The 18,914-nt window shown below is 37.5% G+C and overlaps 1 protein-coding gene across 1 annotated transcript in view; it reads left to right on the top strand.

The window, feature by feature from the left end:
* LOC109051526 (brefeldin A-inhibited guanine nucleotide-exchange protein 1-like) overlaps positions 1–18,914 on the top strand; it is a 49,818-nt gene that overhangs the window by 23,835 nt on the left and 7,069 nt on the right. Inside the window, 27 exon segments of the mRNA XM_042714275.1 lie at positions 631–898; positions 2,052–2,168; positions 2,909–3,099; positions 4,092–4,225; positions 4,541–4,775; positions 5,097–5,255; positions 5,333–5,368; positions 5,370–5,435; positions 6,620–6,728; positions 8,337–8,538; positions 9,420–9,531; positions 10,082–10,287; positions 10,381–10,465; positions 10,694–10,859; positions 11,372–11,523; positions 11,607–11,735; positions 12,186–12,344; positions 12,436–12,580; positions 13,195–13,282; positions 13,379–13,419; positions 15,599–15,768; positions 15,975–16,126; positions 16,749–16,921; positions 17,512–17,672; positions 18,148–18,278; positions 18,436–18,565; positions 18,712–18,847. Of these exon segments, the coding sequence (XP_042570209.1) occupies positions 631–898; positions 2,052–2,168; positions 2,909–3,099; positions 4,092–4,225; positions 4,541–4,775; positions 5,097–5,255; positions 5,333–5,368; positions 5,370–5,435; positions 6,620–6,728; positions 8,337–8,538; positions 9,420–9,531; positions 10,082–10,287; positions 10,381–10,465; positions 10,694–10,859; positions 11,372–11,523; positions 11,607–11,735; positions 12,186–12,344; positions 12,436–12,580; positions 13,195–13,282; positions 13,379–13,419; positions 15,599–15,768; positions 15,975–16,126; positions 16,749–16,921; positions 17,512–17,672; positions 18,148–18,278; positions 18,436–18,565; positions 18,712–18,847 (3,853 nt within the window).

Here is an 18,914-nt window from a genome sequence, read left to right as displayed (position 1 = left end):
TCAATATTACTGATGGCAGATTGATTCCCTCTGCAATGAATTTTAGTGCCATAGCGCCTATTTAATGAAGATGCTACTTGATCCTTCTGAGAAACACAAAAGAAAATAAAAAAGGGATTTTTTTTTTAACAGTGAACAGTTAACAGTTAAAATTTTTTGTACACCATTGACTTTCATTGTGTATGCAATATCTTCTTTTGTGTTCCACTGAAGAAAGAATGTCCTACATGTTCAGAACTACATGAGAGTGAGTAAATAATGACAGAATGTTCATTTTCGAGTTAAGAGTCATGCGCTTATCCTGCTTTAAAACACCAGTGTGAGCATGTGCGTAGTCCAGATTGTCATTCCAGGTGCATGTCGTCAAACGACCATCTGTCTCTATGAACACAGACATTGTCTTCACATACAGTAAGATGCTATAAGATCCTGGTCTTGTGTTTCTTTTTGTTTTAAAAGATGGGAATCGTCTGTATTCCTAAATGTAATCATTTGCCTCCCGTTCAGAGAAATGGATGGACATCAGCTTGGCTTTGGGCTCCCGGCTGCCCCGGAGGAAACATGAGTGTATAAACTCAATCTGATACATGTTTAAAATGAGTTGACTTTGTGTGTGTATGTGTGTTCCAGCTTCAGGAAGCCAAGCAGATGGAAAGAGAGAGGCACAGACAGCATTCTCCAGTCAGCCCGCAAGAACCAGAGTCTCCTGGACAGCGGCACATCGACACCCCCTGCAAAAGCCTGCCCACAGAGGCCAACGGTGGACCAGGACACCAGGGCAGCAAGGTCGAGCAGGGATCCCCACCATACGAGAGTCCCGAACCAGAGAACGGCACCGACTTCTGCCCTGCGGAGAATGAGCAGACCGAGGCAGACCAGGCTACTGCTGCTGCACAAAGTAAAGAGAAGCGTGCAAACATGCAGAGATTAATTTAGCTTTAGTCTTCTATGTTTATGTAAATTATTATGGTAATTTCTCTAAATGACTCTAGACACCAGTGAAATATTCTAGGAGAGTGCTTTTCATTATTGCCTAAGTTCACTTGGTTATAAATGTGACTGAAAATGTAGGGTGTATTCAGAAAGAGTTTCAGATTTTCTTTTTGAAAAATACATTTGGGAAATCTTACGTCGATTGTAATTTTCAGTTTGAAGGTTTTTTTTTTTTTAATCCTTTTTATTCATTGAAATGACATAGTTTTGTATTTATTTATTGATTCCATTTCGTTCTTGCCATGAGTTTTGGTGCTGATATTGCATTAAAGTTCAGCAGAAAATTATAATTCTGTCACCATTTACTCACTCTCATGTCATTCCAAAATCTTTAAGACTTTGGTTAATCTTTGAAGAACAAATTAAGATATTTTTAAAAATACCACATGAATCAAGCAGTTTAATCTTATATAATTGCTTTATTTGATGAACAGATTTAATTTAGCCTTGTATTGAATTTCCAGAGTCAAATGAATTTGTTTTACAACACCTTTGTGGCCTTTGGATCTTATACATTTTGGTTATTTGGACTTTCAGTGGAGGGACAGAAACCTCTTATGGTTTCATTACAGATATCTTAATTTGTGACTTGACATCTAACCAAGGCCTTATTGGTTTGAAATGACACAAGGGTTAGCAAATGATGACTGAATTAAAATTTTTGGGTGAACTCTCCCTTTAGGTAGGTAGAGTCTTTTTTGTTACCCTCCTCCTCCAAACACAGCTAGACACAACCAAGCATCTCTGATTCCTATTCATTATTAGTTAATCGTGTATTCAGGCTTGACATCAGAACAGATGAGACGTCTTCTAATGATGTGTCACTATTGGAAAACTCTGTCCGTGTCTTAATAGCACAGCTTTCCATCAGAACATCACCAAGTTACAGGCAGTATGGAGTTCCCTCTTAATAACGCGTATTAAAGCTAAATTGGGAAACTGATAACGTGGATTTAATGTGACTACAGAGCGTGCTTGGAGGGAAAATCCTCCTATCGCACCATGAATGACTGACTAGACAGAATTAGAAGCTTAAACGTACTCGGCTGTCTTTTTAGGTGCGGCAGAGCATGCCACGGAAGCCACCGAGGAAGAAGAGAGCCTGAACTATGAAGAGAAAGCGCAGGAGATCGTACAGAGCATTCTGCAAGAAGTTGTAAACACGATTGCTGGAGGCGAGTTATATGCATCTTTCTTAAAGGGACAGTTGGGCATTTCACCCAAAAACTAACAGCTAATCAATTTATTATTTAACTAACAAACCAAACTTTTCAGTAAAGTAAGATATAATTTTTTTAGTCATTTTTGAAAGAAGTGTTTACCCAGGCTGAATTTATTTGATCAAAAATACAGTAAACGCTGTAACATTGTGAAATACTATTACAATTTAAGCTGTTTTCTATTTGAATATATTTTAAATTGTACTTTATTCCTGTGATGCAAAGCTGAATTTGCAGCAGCCATTAATCCAGTCTTCAGTGTCACATGGTCCCTCAGAAATCATTCAGATATGTTGATTCGGTGCTTATAAAACAGTTCTGCTGCTTAATAATTTTGTGAAAAACCATAATAAACTGGAAAACGGTTTATTTAGGATTCTTTGATGAATCGAAAGTTCAAAAGAACAGCATTTCTAAAATTATAATTGTATTAAATTATTAAAATTATAACTTTTATGGGGGAAAGTTACTAATACATTCTTTAAAATGTCTAATTTTGTGTACTACAGAAATCAGGTACAGGTTTGTAATGCCATGATTGTAATGACAGGTGAAGAAATGATTACAGAATTTTCCCTTTTTGGTAAACTGTTCCAAATCAGGAAGCAAATCTTTAGGTTTTGGAACTGTTTGTTTTTGGTAGTGATACACTTTAAACATCCCATTTGACCCGAAGTCTGTTTTTCTGTGTTCAGATGTTAAGGAGAGCCGTGAGGGCGAAGCTGAGCCAGCTGAGGGCATTCCAAACTCTCTGGAAGAGGAGGGAGGGCTGGGCAGCGACAACGAAAATGTTCACGTCAACGGCATCCCTGGCACACCCATCTCTGCGAGCTTCACTCCGTCCCTCCCCGACGACAGACTGTCTGTCTCCTCCAATGACACTCAGGTACCAGTTTCCAAAAAGTCAAATGGCTTCTTGTTTACATCCGTAATTGGTTTGACTGGCTTGTTTATCCAGGACTGACTTCATTGATTTAACAGTTGAATTCTTCAAAATTAAATTTTAGGGTTTGTTTGCAATGTCGCAAACCATGATGCGCTCATTTCTCTTAAGTGTTTTTGTGTTTTGCTATAATAACAAACTGCTCCTTGTGAAATGTAAAAAAGCAGTTCTCCCTCATCTTTTTGAATGAGCAGCTAAAAGTAATAAAAGTATAAACACTTTCGGGAATAAGAGTCACAGTTTTTTTTTTTTCACCTTTTTCTTCACTCAAACAGTAAACTGTATCTGCCCTTTAATAAAAAAAAAATTGTGTATCCTGTCTTTAGCACAGCACAGGAAGAAAAGACTAAGAACTTTAATTAACACATTCAATATATAGATATTTCCTAGTATTGTCATTGCCTTTGTTTGAACACAATATTATCATATCAGCAAAATCCAATATTGATCGACCTCTAATTAACTTGTATTGATATCAAAGTGTGTAGACCAGTTTCAGTAATGATGTATATATTGAATAAAACACGAGTCTTAAATATTTCAAACTTGCAGTTACCCTGTTTTGCAGCTGTTAAATAAAAAAAAAAAAGAAAAAGTAAAAGAATCTGAGATTCTTGATTTGTTTTGAGATTGAAAGGGTTTGTTCTGTATGAACATACAGTATTATTTTTATACAAAAGTCTTATTGGATTTTAAAAACTCTCCAGAAATCCTGTTAATAAACACAAAGGTATTCATGTATTTTTTTTTAAGTGTCATAAGTATCCAAATATTTTTTGGAGCCGTTGTATATGCTTAATGGACCATAACGCCAATTTTATGGCCTGTTGCTTTTTTATGGTTGATGCATGTTACGTGCTATAGATGATGATTCATTTTCCTGCCAGTTAAATTTGATTGCTGTAAGATTCTTAACGTGAGCATTTCTCTCACAGGAATCGGTAGCTACCACTGGTTCAGCACCAGGTGCAAAGTTTTCCCATATTCTCCAGAAGGATGCGTTCTTGGTTTTCCGTTCACTCTGCAAGCTCTCCATGAAGCCCCTTTCAGACGGTCCCCCTGATCCGAAGTAAGCTTGTCTTTCTAAACAAAACATGGGATTGTATACAAAACGAATTGGTTAATGACATCACCAAAAATGTCATCCCCACTCTGGATCCAATTGAGTTTGATGTGGTTATATCACAATCTGAGATCTGTGGTATATGTCTTTCTTTGGCCATGTCAGTGAGGAAATATGAAGTATTGAAATACTCAATTAAAGCCCCGTTAAGGCGAAAGTTAACCGATTCTTCTTTATTAAGTTTAGTTTGGCATGAGAATATTAAAATGAATAAGGAGTGACTATTGTTTTATTCACCTAAGATTCCTCCTCTTCCTCCAGATCCCATGAGCTGCGGTCCAAGGTCCTCTCGCTGCAGCTCCTCCTGTCCATCCTGCAGAACGCTGGGCCCATCTTCAAAACCAACGAGATGTTCATCAACGCCATCAAGCAGTACCTGTGTGTAGCGCTGTCTAAAAACGGCGTCTCCTCCGTCCCCGAGGTGTTCGAGCTGTCTCTGTCCATCTTCCTCACCCTCCTGTCCAACTTCAAGACACATCTCAAGATGCAAATCGAGGTGCCTGAACTCAGTCAACCCCCCTCCCGAATCGGAATGTGTTGGCGTCAGTCTGTGGAGCGTCTAGCTGACAGTGTGGATTTATTTAAGCTGTGGTTTAGGATGAAAGCTTGTAATTCTGCCTCAGTCTGTGTGTCTGTTTGTGTGTGTGCCTCATTCCTGACGAGTGTGTTAGGATTTATTGTTTATTTCTCAAATCGATCAAGTTACACATCTTAACAACACCATATATTGCCGAAAGTTATTATTGTTCTGTTACTGACTTGGTTATGAATTTATGAGGTGAAAAACTCGACTATATTTATGTTTTTCCCTCCTCAGGTGTTTTTCAAAGAGATTTTTCTTTATATTCTGGAAACGTCCACAAGCTCGTATGACCACAAGTGGATGGTCATTCAAACCCTCACTAGAATATGTGCTGGTATGAAAGACTTTCCTTTTCTATCTTACTTTGAAATATATTAAAATTATATTATATCTATAATAAAATCAATTATATTATACTTCCACCATAACACAAGACCATAGTATATAATAAATTTAATTAAAATATTAACCTGAACTCAACTAATATAATATATAGGCTAGAGTCATGTTAATGACCTCTCAAAGATTGCACAAGGACGAGGAGGCCATGAACTGGGAACAACCCCACTTCAGGTAAACACTCTGTCCTTAAACAGAATTGTTAACTTTGACATTGTCATCATTCGTGCTAATTCTTATTATGTTCATAAGCATACACACAAAAAAAAACATTTGAAGTGGTCTTTCCCATACAAAATTATATTGTTTGCAGTGGCACTCAAACAAGGACACATTAAATTGATTAAATGCATAAAGACATTTATAATGTTGAAACAGATTTTTGTTTCTAATAAAATATATTAAAATAGAAAATGGTTATTTTAAACAGAATGTCATAATAAATATCTCAATATTACCCCTTTTTCAGTATTTTGATCAAACATCTTTTGAAAACATTCAAAATCTTTTCCCACCTCAAACATTCCTGTACAGTGCTGGGTAGATGACTTATTAATTGTAGTCCATTAATGATTACAAATTACATAATGAAAATTGTAGTTAGTAATGTAATCTGTTGGATAACACATATTACGTAATGTATTCAGACTACATTTTGATGACTTTATTTATCAACATCATTAAGTGCATTAAACATTACATTACACCACAGTTTCCCAAACTGGGGTTCTTGAATGAACTCCAGGGGGTTTGTGAGTTCATATATCATAAAAATGTCAAATTAAACAAATTGTGTGGACTTTCCATTTTCGGTGTAATTATAGTCACCTGACTAGTGGCTGGTGTGTGCAGTTCCATAAAACTGGAAGACATTTCTAATGTATATAAGTTGTAGTATTTATCAAGAAAGGAAAATTTAAGAGAGAAAAAATAAAAATGAGGACAAATCAACACATTATGAATAATTTACTGTATAATATGTAATAATATTAAACAAAAAAAACCAAAAAAAATTCAATTAATATTAAAATAATATAAAAACTAAATATAATCAAATTAAAATTACAAAATTTTTGGAATCTGGTTATTAAATCCAGATTACATGTAACCAGTTACTTCCCAGCACTGTCTATGTATATTTGCAAATGTAAATAGAAATATTTGCAAATGCAAATGTTTAGAAATATTCAAAAGTCTATTTGTCGCTGAACTTCAGCCACAGGAATCTCGTATGAACTACTTTCATGATGCGATTTTGTTCTTTTTTTTAAACAAATCATGTTGATTTAGAACAGGTAAATCATAAGAACTGTTCTTTTAAAACTGTGTTAGTGATGCCGGCTCACGTTGTCCCTCAGGAGCTGACTCTAAGGAAGAAAGGACTGGAGTGTCTGGTGTCCATTCTCAAGTGTATGGTGGAGTGGAGCAAAGACCAATATGTCAACCCCAATTCCCAGACAAGTCTCGGTAAGACAAACAGTCAAATACATCAATACCAACTTCTCAGCCAGTAAAATACCTGCAGAACCTTCTTTAGCCTCTCTATATCCTGATATGCTTTGGATCCAAGCAGTTGCATCACATATTCCAGGTAACGGCCCTGGCGTTTCTAAATGAGTCTCCTCTGAGTGCATTTATGCTGCTTTCCAGTGGCTTCTGGCTTGTGCAGAACCAAATGAATAAACAGTTGCCTTTGAGGACAGCGCACTAGGAGTCCTGTGCCTCAAAGACAGGCAGAAAATGCTATTCGCCATAATGGCTACTCAGGGCTTTCATCTTAATCAAACAATCCTGAGGCTGTTATGCATCACCTTGACATCAGGGAGGCAGACTGCGGTCTCCCTGGACATTGTAAAACCAAGCTTCTCGTATGAGCTGGGAACATGCGCCAGGTTAAATGCCCTGCCTCTTCGGAGCTTGGCTATATTGGGTTGGAGGAGAAGAGGCTCTGATATGGCCCAAAGGGAAATTTCTCTGTTGCCAAAAGCCCACCCCAGACTTTCAGTTATCAGCCAATCATAAACTAGAAATTCTTGCTTGTTTTTAAATGACAAGTCAAACACTTGGAAGCACATAGCTACAGGCTAACAAACATGCACTAACTAACACTCAAAGTGCCTTAGTGACCACCTAAAATATAAAAAATATATTTATTTAATGACAGTGATTACCTTGGATTTAATATAGCTATGTTTACCATGGAAAATCAAGAAATGGCTGTAACCTTTCATCTAGAGTAGACTAAATAGCTACTTTTATGTCCTAATCGGCCAATCAGATTGTAGCATACTCTGGGCAACTCTTCAAGTGCATTATGTTTGTTTTGGATCACTAATCAAGGCTTTCAGGTTCTTGAATTCTCATCATTCTAGCCAATCAATCTTTGTTCTTTTCTCTTAACGGACGCACATCAAAAGGAAGAGCAGGTAACGGCGGTTTGTAGTGACATTAGAATTGATTGCATTAGCATGTGCTGCGTAAATTAGATAGTGGTTTCTTAATAGTCCTTTGTACTGTGGCCGTATTAGCTTTTGTATATCAAACAGATGAATGAATACGAATGGGTAAGTATTTCCCAGCTGCTCCTGGCTCCTGTGATCTTTCAGAGAGAGGAAACTCTGAGAAAGGAGGAAGTGACCTGACAGCTCCTGTTACAGCCATAGCTACCCGCTAAATCTTTTACAGTGTTTCCAGTGTGTAATAAGATCCCGCGACATGCAACCATGGCTTCCATATACCCAAACCGCCTGTTTGTTTTGCTTGCACCAACTTCAGATCTGTTACATTGTGTATTCAGGTCATGCTGCTCTTTCTTCAGTCCCCGTTGTGCTGTTTTTGTGATACGAGTCAGCCGAGGCCAAAGACTTTATTAGAGAAGTGTTATGTTATATAGGCAGCTGAGCCAGAGAAAAGACTCGATACACCAACATACATTTCATACAACCAGGATCCCAATGAATCATTCCATCTCTATTCCATAGGCTATAGGGCCTCATGGTGTTTTACAAACTGGGCTTGTTGTTCTTGCTTTCTATGAAATTGCATCTGAATTTCATTCCCTTCTATCTCAATCAGGCCAAGAAAAGCCTTTAGAACAGGAGACCAGTGAGTCGAAGCATCCGGAAACGATTAACCGTTACGGCAGCATAAACTCTTTGGACTCCACTGCCTCATCGGGCATCGGGAGCTACAGCACGCAGATGTCCGGGACGGACAACCCTGAGCAGTTTGAGGTCCTCAAACAACAGAAGGAGATCATAGAGCAAGGCATTGACCTGTAAGCCATTACATTGGATTCAAAAGCATGAAAGCAGGCTGTGCACCATACATGGTTTGACAAAATCACTATCAATAGACATAGTATGGAAAGTTGCTAAGTTTACATATTTCAGGGGTGTCCAGTCTTGGTCCTGGAGGGCCACCGTCCTGCAAAGTTTAGCTCCAACTCCAATTAAAACACATAATCAAGATCTTCAGGCCTACTAGAAACTTCCAGGCAGGTGTGTTGGGGCAAGTTGAAGCCAAATCCTGCAGCATGTTGACCCTCCAGGAACAGGTTTGGACACTCCTGACATATCTTAGATGTGAAGTGTGCAAGTTCTGTGGCGTTCTAAGGAACAGTTGGAATTGTAAAAAATAATTGCTTGCAAACATGTTTCATAAAAACACTCCCCATCTGCCATTTGTAAGACAAACAGGTATTCAGTCCCATCCCCAAAATTATGCAATCTATTGACCTAGTAGTTAGACTGTTGGGTTCAAACAACCCAACTTTTTCCCTAGAGAAAAAAGACATTCTGCAGCGACTGCTCACATTTACACGTCAGTGAGCCCTATTCGGTAGTCAGAAACTGGCTATGTGTGGCACCTACAACTCTGCATTTCCTTCTGAGGAAACCATTTAAAACCGACTATACCAGTATGTTTTATAAATCTTTCACAATGTATTTCAATGTTTGAGTCAGGGCAGCAAAAAGAGCCCATTTAACAGTGAGAGGGAGGGGACAAATCTATATTATACCTATTTTTGGTACAAACACCATTACTAACATCATAACCTCAGGGGAAAAATGTATGATATAAACGCTTCATACTTAAAAACTGCTGAATCTAAATATGTGGCTCATATGTTGATGCTCTATTTACCATTATACACAGGTTCAACAAAAAACCAAAGAGGGGCATTCAGTACCTGCAGGAGCAAGGCATGCTCGGAACCACGCCTGAAGATATCGCCCAGTTTTTACATCAAGAGGAGAGGCTTGACTCTGTAAGATACAACTATTGTTTTCCTACAAGATACAATATTTTTACTTTGTTTCTTCCATGTGCTGTGGCCTAGGGTCAAATAGATTTGAACAATACAGCGGTGTACTATAATAAAACTGCATATGCAGCTGCAGAGCTTTTCTGAAACATTTCTGAAAAACAAAACAAAAATATCCAGGAAAGTGTTGCCAAACTTCCACTTAGAGATGATTTGATACTTCAGTGTGATGAATCTGCAACTCATTTCCTCATTCATCAGGTCTCAAAAGCCTCCAGCAGTAAGAGAGAGCTCCTTATATCTGCCCTAAAATTAGGGCACTTCAGTAGAACAGCCCTCAGCCTTCTGAATGACTTGAGATGTGCGCGGAATACTTTAATAAACATTGCATTTCAGTGATGCACAGCACACTGAATAAATGCTTGAGGATTTCTCCAATCTGTAGCATTAAGCATGTGTTTTTGAGTTATGAAACATGTTTTTCCTGCTATGTATTTTTCTACCTACACAATCGATATCGGACTCATTGGCCCTTCTGTTTCCACCCTGACAGAGCCAGGTAGGAGAGTTTCTCGGAGACAACGATCGCATCAATAAAGAGGTTATGTATGCCTACGTCGACCAAATGGACTTCCAGGGCAAAGACTTTGTGCCGGCGCTGCGTATGTTCCTTGAGGGTTTCCGTCTGCCTGGAGAGGCCCAGAAAATCGATCGACTGATGGAGAAATTTGCTGCTAGATATTTAGAATGCAACCAAGGGTGAGCACAGGTTGTTGCAACCAATTAACCTACATCGCTAACTATGCCGCAAACACTGAACTCAGTCGCTGTCTCTTATATCTCTGACCTTAGGCAAACACTGTTCGCCAGCGCTGACACTGCATATGTTCTTGCATATTCAATCATCATGTTGACTACAGATCTACACAGTCCGCAGGTTAGTTCACCGAGCGCTGATTGTTCACTGAAATCTACAGCGAATGCAGAATGCATTTTCTTTTCATTCCCGCATCTATGAATGTTAATGTGAACGTCGGAGCTGGAAACGGCTGTTTGGCATATTTGAGTGGAATAGCTAAATCTAGGGTGATGGATGTTGCTGAAACGAATCAGAAAACAAGAGGAAGAACGCTACTGATCTGTTGTTTCCTTTATCTTGGCGCAGGTGAAGAATAAAATGACGAAAGAGCAATACATCAAGATGAACAGAGGTATCAATGACAGTAAAGATTTACCGGAGGAGTATCTCTCAGCCATTTATGATGAAATCGCAGGGAAAAAAATATCCATGAAGGAGACAAAGGAGTTAACTCTCAAATCAAATAAGCAAAGTGAGTATTTGACGAACCAACAAACATGGTGACAAAATCAAACAGACTTTTGAATTTTTTGGGGTTCTTTATTTTTGCTAATTGGGGCCACAGCAATCATTTAATTTGTTTTTCAATTAGGAATGAACAAGTGTGTGTCTCAAACCACCAATTAAAATATAAATTATAAAATATTTTATTATTTAACAATATAACAAAATAATTCACTTAACGACTGAACTAAGTAGTCCAATATTTTGTAATTGTTATTAAATTAGTAGTCATTTAATGATTTTTGTTATTAATAATGATAATAATTACATCTATTTTTAAAAAATTAAAATAAAATGTACATTAAAATTATAATAATAATATATTAAAACATGAAATAAAATTGTTATTATTATTATTAAAACCCAAGCTGTTGTAATTCCGAGAGGACAAATGAACATGTCTGTTCTGTGATTATTCTGATATTTTGAGGTGTGTTTTGTGGTGACTGATGGCACATTTTGCTACTATCTCTGGATCAGGTGTGGCCAGTGAGAAGCAGAGGAGGCTTCTGTATAATGTTGAGATGGAGCAGATGGCAAAGACAGCCAAGGCTCTGATGGAGGCAGTGAGCCACGTTCAGGCCCCCTTTACCAGTGCCACCCACCTCGAACACGTCAGACCAATGTTTAAGGTATTCCCCGCATGTGCTTACACATACACACACATTCTGTTTGGATGCAAATACTCCTACCATATCATCTTGATCTCTCATAGCTGGCCTGGACACCCTTCCTGGCTGCGTTCAGTGTGGGTCTGCAGGACTGTGATGACACTGAGGTGGCCTCTCTGTGCCTGGAAGGAATCCGCTGTGCTATCAGGATAGCGTGCATCTTTAGCATTCAGGTAATTTCACACCTTGCATTAACCGTGAAGAGGTCCTTTACTGAAGCCGAGAAAGGCTTGGCATTTGTTTGCATTACTATTCAGTCTCTGTCTGAATAAGCACCTTTAAACACTTCTGTCATCCTTGCTTGCAATGATTGATTGCTTAAAGGAATACTTCACCCAGAAATGAAACTTTAAATCATTTACTCACCTCCATGTTATTCCAAACCCCATGACTTTCTTCTGTGGAACACAAAAGGATATATTTTGAGAAATGTGCATGTCACTCTTTTCCATACAGTTACAATAAATTGGGATCAGAGCTGTAAAGCTTTAAAAAGCACACTAATATTTCATAAAAGTGGACTTGTATATTCCAAGTCATACGATAGCTTTCAGCGAGAAACAGACCAAGATTTCAGTCATAAATTGGGTCCAAAATTTTTGTTCTGTGTTGGTTTGTTCCAGCTGGAGCGAGACGCATACGTACAGGCTCTGGCCCGCTTCACGCTGCTGACGGCCAGCTCGGGTATCACCGAGATGAAGCAGAAGAACATCGACACCATCAAGACCCTCATCACAGTGGCTCACACGGATGGAAATTATTTAGGAAACTCCTGGCATGAGGTGAGCTCTACCAAACCCAGCTCTCTGACAGGCCTGTACGTATGCAATGTGATTGGCAGACAGATTATTATTCTGTCTATGTGTGCTGCAGATCCTGAAGTGCATAAGTCAGCTGGAGTTGGCCCAGCTCATCGGGACAGGAGTAAAGGCTCGGTACATATCAGGAACCGTACGGGGGAAGGAAGGCTTCATCACCAGCACAAAGGAACAGATGTCTGACGAGTACCTGGGCTTGGGTCAGTTAGTCAGTCACACTTCACATGGGCAGCAGTCATCCTCGCATCAATGAAATGAACAAAAATATATGATGACAAAGGATTTTGTTAAGAACATGGTAGAGACAATAAAAGCACAGTATAAATGATTTCTGGAATCTGTGTAATTTGTGTTTAATATATGTTTAATATTAATTGATAGCTCAGTATTTAGAAATGTATTCTTTTTATTTAGAAATTTGATCTGTTACAGTAAAATTAATGTTAATAAATCCTTTATATCTGAGATAAATGTTTAAATTAAAAGCTAAATATTATACATTTATCAGGTAATGTTTGGTTCATAAAAATAAAAATATTTTCTTCAACATTTCAATCAGGGTTAAATAGGATAATGAATAAATGACAGTATTATTGATTTAATTTTTAAAGGATATTTTTGTCAAAAGACATGTTCAACACAAGCACCATCAGAATTGCAGCTTTTCCATTTGCCATTGCATCATCAAAAAACATTTTAACTCGAGCTAAATTATAATTAAGATTGCATTATGATAATCCAATATAATTATCCAGCAGCATTGTGTGAAATGAAGTTTGTGTTTGTATAAACAATGTGATTTTTCTCGCTGTAGGAGGGAACGTTGATCGCAAACAGATCGCAAGCATTCAGGAGTCTATCGGGGAGACCAGCTCACAAAGTGTGGTAGTTGCTGTAGACCGGTATGATGGTTATCATTAATTTTTAATGAACCTCATAATGTTACAAACACCAATATGTCTCTGGACTGTTACAAACACTCATATTCTTCTCGGCAGGATATTCACAGGCTCTATCAGACTTGATGGAAATGCCATTGGTAAGTACAAGATTTCATGTGTACATTTATGCATTTGGCAGACACATGTATATTTAAACTTACACAACTGTTAATAATTTTGAGGTTGATGTTATTAAATAGAAGTCTTTTTGATCAATAATACTGAAGCAACAGTAATATTGTGAAATATTATTATAATTTAAAGTAACTGTTTTCCATTTTAATACATTTTGAGATGTAGTTTATAACTATCAATACAAAGCTCAAAAAGTTAAAATATAATTTAAACATAAAAATACATAAAACACTATAATGTGCTATATTTGGTGCTCAAAGATCAAATCTTTTGTAATGTTATAAATATTTTTACTGTCACTTTTGATCAGTTTTTTCGTCCTTGCAGAATTAACATTTAAATTAACTTTAAGTCATTTCGCATACACTTTTATCCAAAGCGACTTACAATAGAAGCGTAAAAATTAAATTAAATGAAAATTAAATTAAATTAAATTGGTAACACTTTACATTAAGCTTCATTAGTTAACATTAGTGAACTACTTTAGTTAAAGGGTTACTCCATCCCAAAATGAAAATTTTGTCATTAATCACTTACCCCCATGTCGTTCAAAACCCGTAAAAGCTTTGTACGTCTTCTTAACAAAACAAAATAAAATATTTATAAAAAAAAGCAGGCATGATACAGACCCACACACAGACAAACAAATAAACAACAGTGTCAAGGTCCAGGAAAGTATGAAAAGCATCGTCTGAATAGTCCCATCTGCCATCAGTGATTCAACCAGCGTAGTGCCATTTTGGCAATTCTGAGCCGTACGCAGATGGCGTATGCTCTTCTGTGTCAGCCACGCTGCGCCGATGCATTGTTTGCTTTCAAACCAATGCATAAATACACGTAAAAAATTGTATCATTGGGCGCGGCTGATAAGAAGAGCAACATACGCTCTCTGCGTACAGCTCAGAATTGCCAAAATGGCGCTACGCGATTTGGAGAGACACAGAGGAGAGGAATTGTTGAATAAAAGTCGTTATTTTCGTTTTTTTCGTGTACAAAAAGTATTCTCGTCGCTTCATAACGTTACAGTTGAATCACTGTCCTGGACCTTGACACTGTTATTTATTTGGCACTCTATGGGACAGTCTCAAGCCTCCCTGTTTTCATCCAAAATATCTTAAATTGTGTTCCAAAGACGAACAAAGCTTTTACGGGTTTGGAACGACATGGAGGTAAGAGAATAATGACAAAATTTTCATTTTGGGATGGAGTATCCCTTTAACTTGAACTAAGAATGAACGATACTTCTATATAGGGCTGCACAATTAATCGAATTTCTAATCGCGATTACAATTATGGATGCCACAATTACTTAATCGTTCAAAGCGGTAATTTATCGTTAAAAGTCCACTTATGTTATTCGCTGTGCTTAAGATGCGTTTAGTCTTTCTACATGTTATCTTAAGGGTTTTTCCCATTATGTTAATTTTAGTTAGTATAGCATTATAATACCATTCATATTTTTACTTTTTTATAATTTAAAGAAGAAACCAATCCGATGTATAGTTGACATTTAAGGATTAATACTATAGAAAAGCACTAAAAGTCTTTCAGTAAGAGTGTTTTCAGCTTGTTTATTGTCATATAAAAATACGGCATGCAGTTGCATCAAGCAATGGTATAAACATCATTCAATGTAAATTGTGATAATTGTAATTAATAATTGCAATTACAATTTCAAGGGAATAATCGACAGTTAAGATTTTTGTCATAATCGTGCAGCCCTACTTCTATAGGATTTATTAATCTTAGTTTATGTTAATTCCAGCATTTACTAATGCATTTTCATAAATTAAAAGTTGTGCTTGTTAACATGAAAGTTGTGCAATTAACATGAATGACTGCATTTTCATTAACAAACATTAACAGATATGAATAAATACTGTAACAAAATTATTACTCACATTTAATTCAATTAATAAAACACAATAACTAATGAAACCATATCTTAAAAAAAAACCAACAAACCCTAAACCTTTGAACAGTGGTGTATATTGCATTCAAACTATGCATTTTATTAGTATGACCCTGATGTCTGGTGTATAAAAACTTGCATGATTACACACCCTTTTGAACCCGTGACCTGCTCTGTCATATCAGGGAAGATTTAAGTGACATCTGGTTGACAAATGTTGTGTCTTGCAGTGGATTTTGTACGATGGCTGTGTGCTGTATCGATGGATGAATTGGCCTCCCCTACACACCCTCGAATGTTCAGTCTGCAGAAGATAGTGGAGATATCATACTACAACATGGGTCGTATCAGGCTGCAGTGGTCCAGGATATGGGAGGTTATAGGGGATCATTTCAATAAGGTGAGTTCAAAGAAAGGAAATCGGTTCATGAAAAGTGTGTGTCACGGTGGCTTTGTATAATATCAGAGAAAACTAATGATGCTTTTAAATGTCACTCTGCCTGCAGGAGGGCATATCTAATAGATTGAAGAAGAGCTGAAAATTAAAACCGCGCTTTTGGCTCTCGATACTTTAACATTTCTCTTCCGCTTTCTGTTTGGGCCCAGGTCGGCTGTAATCCTAATGAGGATGTCGCTATTTTCGCTGTGGATTCTCTGAGGCAGCTGTCCATGAAATTTTTGGAGAAGGGCGAGCTGGCCAATTTCAGATTCCAGAAGGATTTCCTCAGGCCGTTTGAGCACATAATGAAAAAGAACAGGTAAGCGTTTCAGTTTACACTGATGAAAGTGAAATATCACTGAAAAACATAGGCCAGACCTTCAAATGTAAAAAGTGTTAGTTGATTAACCAAACAAACTTTAATAAACTGCATAGTTTGACGTACAAATGTGTAAGCCTTGCCTTAAGACGGGTTAGAGACGCAAGGCGAAATACATATTATTCAAATTCAGTTGCATAAACTTTTTTCATTTATTTTATTAGTTCTAAATAGAATGCTTCCATCTTCATTTAATTATTCATTCCTCATTGTAGAGCAACTAACTATGTTTTTCCAAAAGATAACTCGACTACAGCCTGACTATTTTAAATTAGAAGCAGCCTGGCAATCTTCACTGTCTAAGTAGCGTCTCCATCAGTGGAAGGAAGCGAAGAAGAGAAAGTTATATTAGCTCATGTGGACCCTGCAGTACTCATTAAGCTTAGTGAGTGAACACAGTGTCAGAAGCCATCATGACTAAACTCCATGACTGATGGAGAAAAATTAACTTGTCTACACGTGTTTGCCCCAGCAGAATGAGATGGAGAAAGAGTGTGTGTGTGTGTGTGTGTGTGTGTGTGTGCTTTCCTGCTTTATTCACATGCTTCTTCTCCATCTACAGATCTCCAACCATTAGGGACATGGTGGTCCGCTGTATAGCCCAGATGGTCAACTCTCAGGCTGGGAATATTAGATCAGGGTGGAAGAACATTTTCTCTGTTTTCCATCTCGCTGCCTCTGATCAGGATGAGAGTATAGTAGAGCTGGCCTTCCAGACAACTGGACACATCGTCAGTAAGTGCCTGATGGAGATCAAGGATTCTCTGATTTAGGATACAAAATATATAAGATAAAATCTCTATTTAATAAACAAAATAATCAAAATTCCACTTTTGTTTTTAAATTATGTATGTATGTATGCATGTATGCATGTATGTATATATAATATAATTTCTATGTATGTGTGTGTAATATATATATAATATTATATATATATATATATATATAATATATATATGTGTGTGTGGTGCATGTTATATATATATGTATATATGTATATATATATGTGTGTGTGTGTGTGGTCTGTGTGTGTATTATATATATATATTATATATATATATATATATTAATAAATTGTTATTATAGAAAATAAAGGATTGATTATGTGTTATTATTTTTATAAATATTACATCTTAACATTATTACAGCTAAAAATATTCTATTTATATTTATAGTTTTTATTATCATTTATAATTGTTCTACATTTCTGGGTTGAGTGGAAAGGATGATTTGCATTGTGAACATTTATTAAGTTTTAATAAAATTTTTATTTGTATAAAAGTGCTGTTTGTAAAAGTCCTCTGTCGTCTCTTCTCTCCTCACAGCGAATGTATTTGAGAAGCATTTCCCAGCTACCATTGATTCCTTCCAGGACGCCGTCAAATGTCTGTCTGAGTTCGCCTGCAATGCTGCTTTCCCCGACACCAGCATGGAGGCCATCCGTCTCATCCGTCACTGCGCCAAATACGTCTCCGACCGACCTCAGGTCAGTGCTAACGAGTGTGCACTCCATAACAGCTGAATTATGATCTGACCCCGGGTCAGGCTTTAGACAGACATTCACTAAATGGATTACGCTTGAGGAGACCACAGAGCACTTTTAACAAAAAAACTCTCGTTACCAGATGCCGTAATGAGCAAAACCTAAAGGCCTTTATTAAGTAGATGGAAAATGTAAACGATATGTTTTCTGCTCTCCATGAAGGGTGATTTGTGTTATGAGCTGTGTTTGTGCTTGTTAAGTGCTTTAGTCTTCTGGTGTTTCTGAAATGGAGATTAGTGAAGGCAACTTACATGGAGCCCTCCACTGCTTCTCACCCTGGGTTGCCAGATTGGGGCAAAATCCTTTGATCTGTGAATGGAGCTTATAGTCAAGCAGCATGTGTGTTCTGGTTTGTGTTGAATATGTGCTAAGCAAATCAAATAAGGTTCTGTGAGCAAACTGTGTTCTGTGTCGCCAGGCATTTAAAGACTATACCAGTGATGATATGAATGTTGCGCCGGAGGACCGCGTCTGGGTGAGAGGCTGGTTCCCCATTCTCTTTGAGCTGTCATGCATCATCAACAGGTGTAAGCTGGACGTCCGGACCAGGTTAGTGGCAAACCCACAATACAGTGGGTTAAAGTGTACTTTAAGTGTCAGTTTTCAGACTACATTTACTGCTGAAATGTTTTTAGAATGATGCTTACAGCATTGTCAATCTTTTTAAACCCTATCCCAACGATATATTTTTGTTTTGTTTTGTCAGGGGTCTGACGGTGATGTTTGAGGTGATGAAGACGTACGGTCACACCTACGAGAAACACTGGTGGCAGGATCTGTTCCGCATTGTGTTCAGGATCTTCGACAATATGAAGCTCCCTGAGCAACAGACTGAGGCAAGTCAACATCAGCACAGAAACCTGTCCTAGAAGACATTAAGAAAGTGTCAACAGCGCAGATATCGCTTGGAAAAGGACTCTTAATCATATGGTAGCACTCCAGTATCTTCATGGCTAATGTTCTATTTTGTATTTTCCGACAGAAAGCGGAGTGGATGACCACCACCTGCAATCATGCACTTTATGCTATCTCTGACGTTTTCACACAGTACTTTGAATCACTTAGTGATGTTCTGTTAGATGATATCCTCTCTCAGCTCTACTGGTGTGTGCAGCAAGGTAAGTGTACAGTACCAGCAAGGGACGAGTTACAATTGCAGTACATTTGCAGTGACCCTGCTTAGAA

Source organism: Cyprinus carpio, chromosome A24 (genome assembly GCF_018340385.1).
Source record: "Cyprinus carpio isolate SPL01 chromosome A24, ASM1834038v1, whole genome shotgun sequence".
Classification (NCBI taxonomy): Eukaryota; Metazoa; Chordata; class Actinopteri; order Cypriniformes; family Cyprinidae; genus Cyprinus; species Cyprinus carpio.
This window is presented reverse-complemented; position numbering and strand designations above follow the sequence as displayed.